The sequence below is a fragment of the Pelophylax lessonae genome, assembly GCF_965119305.1.
Source record: "Pelophylax lessonae genome assembly, chromosome: 5".
In the NCBI taxonomy this organism is placed as follows: domain Eukaryota; kingdom Metazoa; phylum Chordata; class Amphibia; order Anura; family Ranidae; genus Pelophylax; species Pelophylax lessonae.
Genome location: NC_138772.1, coordinates 357,251,780 through 357,268,575, shown reverse-complemented (window position 1 = coordinate 357,268,575; position 16,796 = coordinate 357,251,780). Strand labels below are relative to the sequence as shown.

Sequence of the window (16,796 nt, the reverse complement as noted above, 5' to 3'; positions counted from 1 at the left end):
CACCCAAGCTTAGTCTCACCTGTATGTATGGGCCTAACTGTGAGTAAACACAAAATAACAATTCTCCATAAAAAAAAGTTATTGGCTACATAATCAATATTAATACAAGTGCTACCATGCAAATAGCTGTGAACACTGTGCTATTTGTTGAGGATTGTTTTTTCGTATATGGAGTGTTTAGTTTATGTGGTGAATTTACACTTTTCATTGTAAAAAGTTTGGATAACACGGGGTTAAATGGAATGGTCAGAATTTATGTTCACATTATCTGGACATACACAGAGCGATTGGGGAATGCTTAGACAGTGCTGTGTGTCTGATTGGGAGATGTGTATCAGCTATGGAAGACTTAGTCGGCTTCCAGCCCCCCCTTCCGCCCCCCCTCCACCCCCCCCACACTCAATCCCCTACTCTTCTGACCCTACTTGTCAGTATCTTATGTCCTGTGAACAAATCCATTCTGTATCCCGACATGAAAGGCTACCTGCTCAAACTTTCCTCAGACTGCTCACCTCCCTCTCTGCAGGGTCAGCATTGGCTGTGCTCCAGCTTCTCTCAGCTGGGCACCGGAGATCGGAGTGGGGGGAGGAGGGAGGATCAGAGTGCTGAAGGGCACAGAGCGAGTGTGCAGACTATCTCTGGGGAAGATCGAAAGGATATTCAGATTTTCTAAATTCATACACTGCCCGGCGGTGTATGTATTTATATGCAATGAAACTGCTGCTGACCAAGCCCGGGACTGAGCTATAGCGGGACAGCTTACAGTTGGCAAGGATGGGCCCCAGGGGCCAGGCCCCTCCTGAGGCTGGGGCCCCTTAGATGTGTATGGGCTGTCACCCCCCCCCCCCCCCAATGGCGGCCCTGGGAGCTATATCATTAGACCCTTAATTACAGTCTGAACATTTATATCTGAGGGTACTTTGGAAATCCTTTTTACAAGGCTTTTGAGTCAAATCTTTGAACCATCTGCCCAAACACTGATGCTCACACTTCTCTCTTTGGTTAATACCACAATAGCCTCTGGCTCCTACCCTGCACCTTGTACAGCCTGGGGTATCTAAATCTAACTCTTGCATCATTCTGATTTACATTTCCTTCAGGAAGACATTCTGTTTGTCATTGATCCCATGTTAATACACATGCTCTTATTGCCATCCTTTGGTAGTTTCTTCATGAGAATTTCTCTCATGTTATACTTGCATACTCCTTTGGGACAGCCAGTGCCCAGTTTTCTCAACTCAAGATCCTTGGTACTCTAATCCTCACTATGTAGGGAAGTTAGCGCCACCACCTAGACCCCCTTTTTACACAGATCTCCCTGGCCTACAACCCTTAGACACTGTACTTCCTTCGCTTATCAGGGACAAGTATTACCAAGTCACCTTGTTTATGAGCTGAAAAGTAATTCTGCTCTCCCCCTCTCAAAGACTTGGTCTTTGATAATGGTCAAACCAATTAGCTGGCTTAGCATTGGTAAAGGTTTCTTAGCCCCTGTTGCTAGTACTCCACTGCTGCATTTATTTTTCCTCCACTTGCAGTCTGCAGGTGCCCTGGCATTTGACTGGACAACTGACCCCTTTTGCTTTGTTCATAGGACAGGCCCTCTATAAGCTATTTTCCTCTTCCTTCTAGCTCAATGGTTATGTTGGCCTTATTTTCTAAGACTTCCCTACCGGAGCCCATTCTCCCAAAGATTTAGGGGTTTTTTGTCTTTTTTTACAACCCCAATTCCAAAAAAGTTGGAACGCTGAGTAAAATCTACATAAAAATGCAATCATTTGTAAATCTCATAAACCCATGTTTTATTCACAATAGAAAAAAAAAATAAACATATCATATGTTTAAACTAAGAACATGTACCATTTTAGGGAAAAAAGCAAGTTTTTTTTTTTTAAATTGATGGCAGCAACACATCTCAAAAAAGTTGGGACAGAGCAACAAAAATTTTGCACAGTAAGTGGTACTAACAAGGAAGAGCTGGAAGTACATTTTGGAACAGGTCAGTAATATGATTGGATATAAAAAGAGAATCTTACTGTCTCCGAAGTAAACATGGGCAAAGGTACACCAGCCTGTTAAAAGATGTGTCTAAAAATTGACAAACAATTTTCAAAATAATGTTCCTCAACATTAAATTGCAAAGACTTCAAATATATCATCATCTCCAGCACATAATTTCATCAAAAGATTCTGAAAATCTGAAGAAATCTCTACACAGGGGACAAGGCCGAAACACAGTATAGAATGCCTGTGACCTTCAGGCCCTCAGACAGCACTGCAATAAATTAGGCATGATTCTGTGATGGCCATCCCTGCATGAGCTCAGAAATACTTCTAAAAATCACTGTCTGTGAACACAGTTCACCGTGGCATTCAAAAATGCAAGGTAAAGCTCTATCATGCAAAGAAGAAGCCATATCTGAACATGAGCCAGAGATACCACCATCTTCTCTGGACCAGAGTTAATTTAATATGGTCTGTTGAAAAGTGGAAAACTGTTCTGTGGTCAGACAAACAGAAATTTGACATTCTTTTTGGCTACCATGGGCACAGCGTTCTCCAAACTATAGAGAAGAGGGACCTTCTAGATTGTTATCAGTAATACTTTCAAAGGCCTACATCTCTGATGGTATGGGGGTGCATTGTGCATATGAAATGGGCAGCTTGCACATCAATGCTGAAAGATACTGTATATCCAGGTTTTAGAGCAGCATATGCTCCCATCTGGACAATGTCTCTTTTAGGGAAGGCCTTGCATATTTCAGAATGGTGTTGCTAACCCCGCATGCTGCATCTATGACAGAAGCATGGCTTCATAGTAGAAAAGTCCGGGTGCGTAACTGGCCTGGCTGCGGTCCAGACCTTTTACCAACTAAAAATATTTGGTGCGTGTTGAAACGAAAAATACGACAAAGAAAACCCAGGACTGTTGAGCAGTCAGAATCCTATATTAGGCAAGAATAGGACAACTTTCCTCTCCCAAAACTGGTCTCCTCGCTTCTCAGACTTTTATGGAGTTTTAAAAGAAAAGGAGATGCTACATTGTGGTAAACATGGTTCTGTCCGAAGTTGTTTGAGACGCGTTGCTGCCATCAATTTCAAAATGACATTATTTTTTTTAAATTAAAAAGGTACATTTTCTCAGAATAAACATTTGATATGATTTCTATTTTCTATGGGTTTATGAGATTTGCAAATCATTGCATTCTGTTTTTATGTAGATTTTTCACAGTGTCCCAACTTTTTTGGAACTGGAGTTGTAACATATGTTGTTCTCACAAGTTGCAGGGCCAAGGTTTGTTTTTCTGTTTCTTTGTTTTTTTTTTTTTTTGACAGGGGGCTGTTTGAGCTTCTGCTGATCAGTGTTCTGCTGTTGAATGGCCGTTCAGGTCTGTTGACTCAATTTCTCCTGTGGGCCTATTGCTGATGTTTTAGCTTTTTTGTTTCCCAACCCTCAATGTATTGCTTGAGGATGTCCCATGGTCTAAGAATATGTTCCTTAGTCCTGTACTGTACTATTAAGTTAACAGAAATTTCGACTTACCCATGCACTGATCAGCCATAACTGAATGACCCCTGACAGGTAAGTGAATACATGGCTTTTCTTGTTACAATCGCATCTGAAAGTTGGTGGAATATATTAGGCACCAAGTAAACATGTAGTCCCTGAAGCTGATGTGTTGAAACCAGAAAAAGAGGCTTCGCTGTTTGTTACGTATGGGGCTGCATAGCTGCAGTCTAGTCAGGGTGCCCCTGCTGACTCATGCCTACAACCAAAAGTGCCTACAAAGGGCATGTGAACATCTGAACTGGGCGTTTTCTTTTACATCCTATATGGCCGGGTGCCTGTGCATTGCTTACCTGGGACAGAGATGGCACCAGGATGCAGTATGGGAAGAAGGTAAGTAGGTGGAGGCAGTGTGATGTTTTAAACAATGTTCTGCTGGGAAACCTTGGATCCTGTCATTCATGTGGATGTTACTTGACACATACCACTTATCTAAACATTGTTGTTTACCAAGTACACCCCTTCATGGAATTCCCTGATGGCAGTGCCCTCTTTCAACAACCTGTCACACTGCAAAAATGGTTTAAGAATGGTTTTTGGAAAACAACAAGTTCAAGGTGATTATTTGGCCTCCAAATTCTTCAGATCTCAATCCAAGCAAACATCTTTAGGGTGTGCTGGAAAAACACACCAATCCATGAAGTCCCCACTTTGCAACTTGCAGGAATTAAAGGATCTGCTACTGACAATGTGGTGCCAGATACCAGAGCATACCTTCAGAGGTCTAGTGAAGTCTTTCAATGGGTCAGGGCTGTTTTGGCAGCAAAAGGGCAGGCCTGCTCAATATTAGGTAGGTGGTTATAAAGTTATGGCTGATCAGTGTAAATGCCATGTTTTAAAATACAGTACAGGACCACGGGTCCAGTCACCTAAAGGTAGTGCCTTATAACCCATGGTCTAAGAATCAGTTCCTGTATCCTGTTTTGTACAAGATATTGAATTTAGATGTACATCAAAAGTGCTATTTTTGCATAACATTAAAATAATATTAAATCTGGTTAAAGAGGGCACAAATCAGCATAATGGTGACTTTTTACAGTCTTGTGATTGCAAAAAACCTGGGAATGAATTTTCAGAAGTAATATTTTTGTTTATTATTATGATTATTATATGTAAATACACACACAATATATATATATATTATATATATATATTATATATAGAGCAGCACAAAATGCCAGCAGAATGCTTGGATGTATAGGGAGAGGTATAAGCAGTAGAAAGAGAGAAGTGCTTATGCCGCTGTACAGAACACTGGTGAGACCTCACTTGGAGTATTGTGCGCAGTACTGGAGGCCATATGTCCAGAAGGATATAGATACTCTAGAGCGAGTCCAGAGAAGAGCTACTAAACTAGTACATGGATTGCAGGAAAAAACTTACCAGGAAAGGTTAAAGGACCTTAACATGTATAGCTTGGAAGAAAGAAGAGACAGAGGGGATATGATAGAAACTTTTAAATACATAAAGGGAATCAACTCGGTAAAGGAGGAGAGCATATTTAAAAGAAGAAAAACTACCACAAGAGGACACTGTTTTAAATTAGAGGGGCAAAGGTTTAAAAGTAATATGAGGAAGTATTACTTTACTGAGAGAGTAGTGGATGCATGGAATAACCTTCCTGCAGAAGTGGTAGCTGCAAATACAGTGAAGGAGTTTAAGCATGCATGGGATAGGCATAAGGCTATCCTTCATACAAGATAGGGCCAGGGACTATTCATAGGATTCAGATATATTGGGCAGACTAGATGGGCCAAATGGTTCTTATCTGCCGACACACATTCTATATATATATATATATATATATATATATATATATATATATATATATAGTATCTATAAGCGCATATACAGTGTATTTATTTTTTATACACTTTTTATCATGGGGGGATCCAGACTCTCTATGCAGCTCTGCAGCAACAGATCACTTACAATTTGAGCTAACAGATCGCTGCAGCAACTTTGTCTGAGCCTCCATACCAGGAGGAAGTGCTGTGACATCACATTCTTCCAGTCTAAACCCAATGCTTCTATATTGTGTTTACAGTGACCTGCTACAGGCAATTCTATGGAGCACTGAGTAGCAAGAACGGAAGCTCAGGAGCAAATCTTTCAGGTCCTGGGTTTAGTCACTGTCAATGACAGACAGCAGTTCCAGTGCTAGTACTGATGGGGCCTATTTTAAAACTGAGATAAATGCCCCCTGTCCCTGTGCTGTTTTAAAATTGTGCTCAGGACTTAAGTTCTTAGCTACCTCCAGAAGGTGCTATTTGATTCAGCATGTGGTCTGCTTTATATAGAGGGCTACTTTTCAACTATCCAGATCATGAAACAAAGAGAAAGTAGTGATGACTTTATGGTTCCTTAACAATAAAGAGTTGACTTCTGACTCCTCTCCAGGCCCCCTCCTTCTACAGTTTAATTTATGAATATAAAAAAAAAAAAAAAAACTAGTATCCACTGTCCTTTATTGCAGAATAATCTGTGCTCTGAAATTCAAATAGACAATAAAATATTTGCTCTGCTTTATGAGTATCTTTACATGCTAATTTGTTATAATAAGTTGTTTCTTAATTGTAGTTCACCTGTCATGCCAGACAAAGTGATTCATTATTGTAAATTCTTTTCTCTTGTCTGGGCGACTCTGGGATTATTTAGAATACATGTAAGTTTATAAGAGGCCCTTCTCTGCCATCATGTTCATCCAATATTAATAGCACATTCATCTCTAGAAAGAGGCAGACATAATGCATTGGGAAATTAAGATGGGAATATTGATTAGCTGCTTCATTGTACAGAAACACAGAAACGATGGGGATGACTTTTATCTTGAGGAGCACGTAGCAAGTGGCTGTTTTAAAAAGCAAAGACAATTTTTCATGTTCTTAAATTACATCGAAGACTCATGTTAACACTTATGTTGTATGAGCTTCAAAACACTTTTTTTTTGTTCTTGAAAAAGAAATGCTTTGTTTGAGATACAAGATTTCTGAATATATTACAGTAGGTCATCAAATGTATTTGTTATCTCTGGGGAAAACAAAAATCCTCCCTTGAAGTGGTGCTGACCTGTACTGCAAAGTCTAAATGCTAGGTTATGTCTAGGTGAGCAGAAAATGCAGATTACTTACCAGCTCCCTAGGCAGCCAACGTTCTTTTCTACTGCCCTACGCTCCAGCTTGTGGACTGTTAGGGTCCATGTACACTGCAACTTGTAAACGGCCGTTTAGGAGCAGTTGTACGTTTTTTTCAGAAGCCCCTGAACCCACCTCAATGTTATCTTATCTGTCCATGTACACAGGGTCGTTTATAGTCATTTACAGGCAGTTGAGTTCTGTGACGTTTTTTGGAAAGCAATTATTTGTGTTCGAACGCATACCTTCGGGTCTGGTATGGAATTTGAGGGTAGCCCCAGGCATGGGGTCCCCCCCCCCCCAAAATCCATACCAAACCCTTATCCGAGCATGCAGCCCGGTAGGCCAGGAAGGGGGAGGGGACGAGCGAGTGGCCCCACCCCCCCCTGGACCATACCATGCCACATGCCCTCAACATGGGGGGGTGTTGGTGCTTTGGGGCAGGAGGAGCTCTGCACCCCCCACCCCAAAGCACCTTGCCCCCATGTTGATGAGGACAAGGGCCTCATCCCCGCAACCCTGGCCGGTGGTTGTGGGGGTCTGCGGGCAGGGGGCTTCTCGGTATCTGGAAGCCCCCTTTAACAACGACAGGAGACGTTTTGGAAAGTTTATTAAAAATCTTCATCTGGTCTTCTCCGCTCTGGTCTTCTCCCCCTCCGCTCTTCTCCCCCTCCGCTCTTTTGCTGTCCGCTCTTCTGCTCTTTTGCTCTTGGCTCTTCTACCTCCGGTCCTCCTCAGACGATGTCTCCGGTGATTATGCCGGTCTCCGGTCTCTACAGCTTGTTATATAGCCATTGTGGGCGTGGGCGCCCGGTCCTAGTTCTGTTTTTTTTTGTACATGGACACATAGGATAACATGCTGGGGAGTTTACTGGCTGCAGAAAAAAAAAGTCTGAAGCCAAAAACAGCAGCTGTAAAAACGTCCAGTGTGCATGAGGCCAAATAGCTTGGGGGGAACCTGTGGGGATCAGGTAAGTAAAGGTGCTTTTTCTAGTGGAAAAGACCCCTAAACATAAACAAGCACTTAACCTTAGTAATGTGGGGACAGCCCCGCTGTAAAGGAGAATTTTTATTTTCCCGAAGTTAAGCTTTTCAGCATTTTTCTTAATCTACCAACAATGTGTGTGTGTGCATATGACCTTTACCAATACATTACTTTTTAGATGGTAAAAAGTAAGAAAGTAGCTCTCTTTAAATGCCACCCTACACAGGTAAATAAAGCCACATAAAATGGCAGATCATGTGATAATAAGTTCTCGTATGAGGGGAAAACAAATCAGTGCAGCCCATAAACACGTCATAGGCAGTAATGGGATTGCCTGGCGTGCATGTCAGTAGTTGGGCGAAGGAAAAATCTTCCCAGTTCCAAATCATTGGTTCCATATCATGAAATCCTTGTGTGGGAAATTATTTTAGGAAGTAAAATAGTAAACATTGGGTTCCTTGAGCATTTAGGGCTTGTTCACACGTGCATAAACACAGTGTGTTTAAGCGTAACTTATGCAGCTTTTTTAAAGCCTCATAACCACCCTTCAATGCCTGCCATGAATATTACAGTGGGCAACACACAGTGTAGTACACACAGGAACAGTAGCGTTGTGTTAAAAAGTAAGCAGTGTTTTGCATCTACATTATAGCATTTATGGTGTGTGAAGCATTTATAAAGTGTTAGCTGGGTGCTGGGAGAGGCATTGGAGGTTCCTGTATCATAGAATGTACTGGCAAATAATAGAGAGCTTGGGTAGAGCAGTGGCAGCTGTGTGGTAAAACCATTCGCTTCTGTATGCAGGCAAAAGCATCAAGCCAGCCAGCAATACTGAAAGTTCTGGGCAGGAGCAGGGGCAATAAGCAATATTGCGAGTGGCAAAGCTTTTTGTTTCAGTAAAGTTCAACTGGACCTAACCAACTGTCAATGTATACAAATCCATCTTGCAGAGAATTCAAAAAAATGTCTCTCAAAGTAGATAATTTACTCTACTTCCCCTTTAAGCACTTCCCACTGTACCGGGGGTCTCCAAACTAAGCAAAGGGCCAGTTTACTGTCCATCAGACTTTAGGGGCGCTGGACTTTGGCCATGGGGAGTAGAAAGGTCCCTATATCAGTGGGGAAAAAAATAATGTCCTATAGTTTGTTTCAGTGCCTCATCATTGGTTTCATGAGCATTAAACAACTGTTCTTGAGATTTTTCCATCGCCTCAAAATCCCATCAAAAACATGTTGTCAATTCTTTAGGCACATTAATAAGCGTTGCTTCGCTTTGCATAATCAGCACAGGTGTAAACGAGCCCTTAGCCTTAGGGCTAAAAAAGTTACTTTTGTGACTTGACTGTTAGGCTGATAACTACTTAGTATTTGAGATAGTTCAGTATACACTAGTCTGTGTGTAAAATGTATTATCTGATATCTCTTAACGTTTATTGCTTTTGATTTTGGGTAATAGCATGCGTATTACTGGCTATATCACTTTATCTTTCTTTATATCACAGATATAGATGAGTGATATTTTTCTTGCTGAGTAGTTCACTATAATATGTAGCCATTTAATAACTTGGGTCTGGCTCTGCTATTTCTACATATTTTCACAACACCTACAATGGAAAATACATCTTAAGTTCTGATGATTTTCTGCTAAGCAATGTAATACCCATTTTTGGTGAATACTTTGGTGTTAGAGTAATTTTAGGTTTTTTTTGTTTTATAAGATCTGTTTATTGTATATCATAATTAAACAAACAACAACACAGCAGTCGCTGAGCATAGCATACAACAATGTAAGTTTACAGAGTTACATTTGGACATGGTTACTCAGGATGTGACTGATAGGGAAATAGTGAATAGCAGTTTACTGTTTACATAATAAGTCCCATTCCAACTAGCACCTCAGTACGTGCCCCAGACAACTATGGTGCAGGAACTAAAAAAGTGGCATATAGCCCTACTTCATGAGAGTAGCAACAGTCGAGTAGCACCAACCAGGCGATGTTAATAAAGTTCCTAGGGGCTTGTGGAAGTGTCCGGGGCTGTGGAAGGCCCCGCCAACCACCTAGTCCAAACCCTATCGTATTTACGGGGGCATCCCCTGTTGGCGTAAGTGTCCTTATACAATGGCATATAAGAAGCACAGAAAAGCGCTCGAAGTGTAGACTGATTTAATGGAGCAATAAGAGTGATAGTAACAACTCACAAGAGCCAAAGATAATCAGGCTTCTAACAAGGCTCAAACGATACTCCTCCTGGTGATGCTGTCCATCCACTCGAGGTATGCGTCCGGGATACTCAGTCCGTCATGGGGAGAAAAATGCCGGCTAAATCCTGTGAACTTCCGGGTGCCGGGCAAAGCCGTGATGGGAGGTGGAGTAATGCGTGTGGCGTCACCGGGGAGTTAGTTCAACACGACACGTTTATAAGCATGCACCAAGTCCCGAATGGGCATGCACACTTTTTTATTAGGTGTATTTTTTTTTCTATCACTTTTATTGCTTCATTAAATCAGTCTACACTTAGAGCGATTTTCTGTTTCTTATATTCCTCTAAGAGTTTTCCTCACTTCTGAGAAGAGCTGTTCGGTGTAGGTGATATCGCCTATTACATCACTGGACTTTAGTTCATATAGACTTCCCATCAATAAAATTTTTAATCTTGAACTACTCATTTTTATTTTCTTTTAAATAGATTTTTTGTTGGATATATCTGAGCGCTTTTATGCATTTGTATCTTCTACAATGGCAGGCTGAATGAAATTTCCAGAATGAAATTGGTGGGGGCGTAGATTTTTTTCCAATGGAGAGCAATAGCTTTTCTAGCATAAAATAATGCAGCTAGAGTAATTTAGTTTAGTAATATTTATAATAATGATTTGACTATGTAAGCATTGGGAACCATACAGTACAGCCTTTAATGTATAACAGTAAATAGTCTGTGCACTGAAAGTGCAGTTGCTCTAGCTCTGAGGGAAACATTCAAGGGAAAAAAACCTGCATTTTTGCTTGCACATGTTTGGATGAAAGAAATTAGCAGAGCTTCCACTTAGATCTAGAGCAACTGCGCTTGAAGGGCACTTCCAAGTGCACAGTAAATTTGCCTTTAGTAAATCAACCTCAAAGTCTATATATGGCACCATGGGGCAAAAGTTGGCTCATGTGTTCCGATATATTGAGTGGTAAAACTGTTATTATCTATCCTTGCCACATGCAGGATGGCTTTTCTCAGAAGCAGAATGGTGGATATGCTGGGATAAATTCTGACTTTGAAGCTGCAGGAAGACCGCCATGGACTTTACCTGTTCAAGTAGCAACTTTATTTTGCACAGCTGTTTCTATTTGACTGCCCTTGTGTGCTATATAGTTTTTTTTTATCTTTTCTATTTACTTGACTATAGTATTGACCCCTTTTAAAATATCCAATGTTTACTGACTAACTCCTGGTGTAAATCATGCTGGTGAGTGACATTCAACAGCATTTTTTTTCATTAAGCGAGTGGTGCCTTTTTCATCCAGGCACTGTTGGAGTAATCTGTCAAAAGAGATAAGTATTTTCCCTGCACTTTTTAGTAATTCTTATGCTGGTGAGTTGTCACCCACAACAGGATAGCAAGTGTGACATCAAGTAAAATGTAAGCACCTCTTGACATAATAAGCATCAGCACTTTGTAATTGTGTGTGAATATTTTCCTGACAAACAACAATGTTTAATAAGGCTTGGTTTGCAAATGTCCGGGCGCAGATTCAGTGCGATTTATAAAAGGAGTCCGGTGTGGTTTTGTTCACTGGTTCAGGTGCAAATTTTCACTTGAAACCGTACCTAAACCACAGTGAAAAACGCACAGGACTCTGTTTAAAACCGTGCCGTGGCTGGCCCACAATTATGTGAATCGGCTCCATAGAGAAGGCTGTCGGTTCACGTCATGCAAATTTGGATGCGGTTCAAAAGGCATCCAATTTCCATATGTGTGAATCCAGGCTAAGTATCTAAAAAATGCTTACCAACTACCTGCTATAGGGCGACAGCTGTTTGCTGGATCACTCATATATACATGATCCCGCACTTCCAGGTAGGGGGTGTGAATGCGTGCCGCCAGCAGCACACTCCTGCTATGATCACACGCAGCTGAAGCCAATCGGCAGGTACCAGATACTCAATGTCCGCTGGCACCCGCTGATCGTCAGGCAGAGACGTAGAACTGCAAACTGCCTATGTAAAAGGCAGATTACTTTTCTGACAGGAAGTAGGGTTAGAATGTGTGTCCCTGCAAAGTAGGCAATAAAATCCATCACTTCCCTTAGTAAAAGCAGCACACACAGTTCACATGAACACTGGTAAGGCACACAGTTACACCTTTGATTGCTCCCGATGTTAACACCTTCCCAGCCAGTGATCACTGATCACTGTATTAGTGTCACTGGTTCCCAAAAAGTGACAGAATGTTTGACGCAATATCACAGTCCTGCTATAAGTTGCTGATTGCTGCCATTACTAGTAAAAAATAAATAAATATATCCCATAGTTTGTAGACGCTATAATTTTTGCGCAAACCAATCAATATACCCTTTTTGGGATTTTTTTTTTTTTTACTAAGAACGTATAGCAGAATACATATTGGCCTAAATTGATGAAGAAACTAGATTTTTTTTTCAATGTTTTTATTGGATGTGTTTTATATCAGAAAGTAAAAAAATATATAATTTTTAAATAATAATAAAAAGGTGGTACAGTGTCGCACGACCGTACAATTGTCAGTTAAAGTAACGCAGTGCCGTTTCGCAAAAAATGGCCTCGTCATGAAGGGGGGGGGGGGTAAATCTTCTGGAAGTCAAGTGAGCTGCAGTGTCTGGGACTGTGTGTGATAAAAAAAAGATTGAGGATTTGGTTTAGTTAGGGAAGTTCATTTTTTTTTTTTTTTTTTTGTTTGTGCATCGCTTTTTATCTGAATTATGACTGTCATACAGGAGACTTTAGTTCTACTTTAACATGAATTAAGTGTTGTATGAATTCATTTGTTCCTAAAAGTAAGTCACAGGTACTCTCTGTCTGCTTCCTGAGACTCAAACTCACATTCATAAATATATTATGGTTTATAGTTTAAAGTGTCGTTTTTTTAATTGTTATATAAATCATTAGTCACGTTTTACTATTATGTTTTAGGTACTATAATAGGTGTTGTCATTTATACTGGAAAAGAGACCAGAAGTGTGATGAATACCTCAAATCCAAAAAACAAGGTAATTTTTCTTTACATTTTCATAAAAGCTGAACTCCGGTATACAGTTATTTATGTTGAAATTAAATGAATTACAAATATTTGCACATGAAACTAGCATTAGTACTTGAGTTTGCCTTGCTATTGTGTTTTTTTTTTTTTATTATTATTAATATCTCTTTATTGAAAAAATGTTTTTGTACAGAAAATCCGCAACTGCGGATTAGAAGGTTGAAATAACACAGAAAAAAAGAACAAAAGGGTAGCCTTGCAGGGCAACATAGTGTCCATAGCAACCGGTATATGATAGTAGTTTATTTACACAAGTATCATAAGCATCAGCAATACATATTACATTACACCTGTCTTGGAATGGTAACACGTAATCACAACAGTATTATTGTTAGAGTACCATGTTGACCAACTTTGCCAAGCTGCTTTGAAGGGCCTTTTTGAGTTAGCCTGGTATGCTATAGGTTTTTCAAACGAGTACATAGAATGGACTATTGATATTACTTCTGACCAGTTGGGTACTTAGTTCTCCCTTCCAGTGTCTGGCAATCGTGAGTTGAGTTGCTAGGCTGCTAGCAGAATGCCAGTAGCCACCTTTCTGTGCACCATAAGAAAGTCATCTATCCCTAGATTTAGAAGCCTTAGAGCAGGCACAGGGTTATTTAGAATGCTAGTAATGCTGGAGAGGAGCCGGAACACACTTCGCCAGAAACTTCTTCGATTTTTACAGGACCAGAGGGTATGTAGGAGGTTGCCAACTTGGCCGCAACCACGCCAACATATTGGGGACACACCTGGCAAACACCACCGTGTTATCATTTTTTTGTGTAGTTTGCCTGTAATTAACACAGCGTGCTATGATAGTGCTGCCAGATGTTAGAGGCGACCAGAATTTTAGGAAGGGGTCTGTCTTTTAAAAAGTTCATAGAAGTATTATGCGCCCCCACATAGGGTCTCCATTTTTCTGAGCCTATCACCCTCAGAGGTCAGCTACATTGCAAAGACCGTACAAGGACCACTTAGTGGGAGCTAGATGTGGTACTATTTTTTTATTTTTTTTATCCCATGCACTGCAGCACTCTGAGAGCAGACCTGGGGAAGGAAGGGACAATAGCACTAAATATACACTATTATTATGCTTACAGAACCACAGCGATGTTTTAATATGCTGGTACCTCTTTATCTTTCAGTGAAAAGCTCCAAGCTCTGCCTGACTATAACAATAAAATGTTTTCTTTCTTTTTCGTTAATTGACGGACACAGCTCCATATCTTCTTTAACCCTTGGGTAATGCTGCTCTCCATAGGAGTAGGACACTAGGCGGAAAAAAGTTTTGACTGTGCCCATAGGGCAGTCCCAGGGAGTATACTCCCACTTCTAGCTCTTCAGTTTTTCTTTCTGCCTAGTCAGGAGTAAGGACCTAGTTCCTTGCTGGGATCGCTGGTCCTGGCATTTTTTCCTTTTTAAACAGAATTGTTTTCTTCTTTTATTATTTCCTGTTCCTGTGAGAACTGCAATAAATTTGGTGCCTGAGAGAACTACAATCAACTGCCGGACTGGGCGAAGGACTGGATATCCTAGATCCTTATGGTCTTCCCAGTCTGGCCAGTGAGCGCGCGCAGGCCTCAGCTCCATGCTAGGTCGGCCGTGACATAGTCCCACTGGACTTGGACTGACCTGCGAGTTAAACGCCTCGCGAGGGCGCATAGCTCTGGTCACCACCCAAGTCGCAGCTTATCTCTGGCCCGCAGCACCCCCCATTCCAAAATGGGGAGGTGGTCTGCCCGGAATAATGCCACCCGGTTCCATGGTGTGGTAAGTAGTGTCCCCCCTCTCCCTTTGTGGTCCCTCGGGGTGGACGTGGGCCCCTCCCTGGGTTGGTCGAACCCCTGGGTTCCCTTTCATTCCATCAAGCCCCTCTAACAGTCACGGTGGGTATTTTGGCCCCAACCTACCCCCTCCTTCCCCTCCCTCTCGCACACGGGGGTCTTTGGGGGGGGGGTTCCAGCCAGAAAACGCCTCTGTCAAAAAACGCTGATAACAGTCTATGTGTGCATGGACACATAGGATAACATGCTGGGGAGTTTACTGGCTGCAGAAAAAAACATCTGAAGCCAAAAACAGCAGCTGTAAAAACGTCCAGTGTGCATGAAGCCTTATAAAGAAGTGTTCTGATGTCACTGCGAATCCAGTGATATCCCACCTTAATAAAACACTGATCATACCTGTTGAGAATGCACTAGTGTTTAAGGATCCCATTAACAAATGTTAGGAAACTCTTTCCAAAGCATTGTTTAACTAGCACTGACCATACTTATTAAAGATGTACCAATGTATAAAGGACCCCATTGGCAAACATTTGGAAACCCTTTACAAACATTGTTTTCACTATCAGACCCTGCTATGCAACCTGCTATAGCTGTATTGTTAGTCTGTCAAGCCTTAGGTGAATGGACTAAACTGATGTCAGAGGATCCAGAAACTATCCTTATGATCTTGTATTTGTAACACATTCAGAGCTTATGATTTTAGTGTTATTTCCTGAATGAGCCTCTTGTCAGTAAAGATGCAATGAACTCTTTGGCTTAAATGTTGGTCTGCTGGGGGTAAAAGTACTAATTTGCCAAAGCAGAAAAAGCCTAGAAAATGTGAATTCTTATTCTCCCTCTTGGGCCAAGAGTTCCTTTTGTTACTCCCAAGCTTCTACCTCTGGGCTTCTAAATCTATCAAACATTCAGGCACGTACTCTTTCCAAAGTGTGAATCTTTTCCAAAGTGTGAGGAAGTCTATTGGCCTTTGCGGGCAAGTGGTCAGAAAGCATCTTGGTTGCTTTGGGCAAGAGAAGTGATTTCCAGGTGCTACTGGTTGGAGATTTGCGCTTTGCCCCATCTACATTTCATTCTGTCTAACCTGACCTGTGTCCCTGCACAGACTAGCAGACCTTCATGCTAGTCTTGTGGATCTCTTGAGCCATGGAGGTAATGCCATTGTTTCAAAAGCACAAAAGTTTCAGGGGTTTTACTCCAACCTTTTCCTGTTACAATTTTGGATCCAAATGCATTAGTTGTCTTCATCCAAATCCAAAAAATGTTGTGGAATGCCCTAGGTCTGTCATCCACCAGGGGGACTTTCTGGCCTCTGTGAACATCAAGGACACATACTTGCATATCCCCATTTTTGCAGCTCATTTGCACTACCTAAGTTTCGCTGTTGGGGTGCAGTACTACTGGTTTCTAGCTCTATCATCTGGCCTGTCTTCCACATCCTGGGTGTTTAGTAAGGTATTGGCACGAGTACTACCCTTATGTCACAGTCCACCCTGCCGATTTCTGTTGTGAAATTCTTACCTCCTTGCTGCAGGATTCTGCTAGATCTGTGACTCCATTTCACCTGTGGTGTTTGGCATCTCTGTTCACCTTTGGGCGTCGCCTGCTCCACTCGGAGTTTATTTCCTTTTCCCTTCTATTACTTCCTGGGTCATCTCCTTGTTTGCTTCCCTGTATATACACATGCACAGTTCAGCGCTCCTTGCCTGAGCAACTTCACAGTTCTCGGAACTTGTCACATATTAAAGTCCTGTCCTCCCAGGAAAACTCTCAGGTCTAGGTCCCTCGAAGGGAGGTAATCCAGACTAGAACTTGAATTCTGTCACTTTCCCTCAATTTCTTTTACCTGTCTCCATTCATTGGGCCCTGAACTCTTTATCAAGTAGCTGCATGTGTGGACTCTGGGGAAGCTGGGAACTTAATAGAGCAGTCCTTGGCCGCTGAATTTGGCATCTCTCTCGTTCCCTTGGAAAAGCCCCTCTCGATGGCTCTACCTTGGCCTTAGGACCCCTAGGATTCCAAACTACCCCCTTAACTATGCATGTTGGTGTTCTTCATC

General features: G+C 41.6%; 1 protein-coding gene across 2 annotated transcripts in view; it reads left to right on the top strand.

The window, feature by feature from the left end:
* Nucleotides 1-16,796, top strand: part of ATP9B (ATPase phospholipid transporting 9B (putative)) — a 578,806-nt gene that overhangs the window by 373,503 nt on the left and 188,507 nt on the right. For both annotated transcript variants that reach the window (XM_082258664.1, XM_082258663.1), the window contains exon 11: nucleotides 12,845-12,921. In XM_082258664.1, coding sequence (XP_082114790.1) covers nucleotides 12,845-12,921 — 77 coding nt within the window. The remainder of the gene's footprint in view (nucleotides 1-12,844; nucleotides 12,922-16,796) is intronic.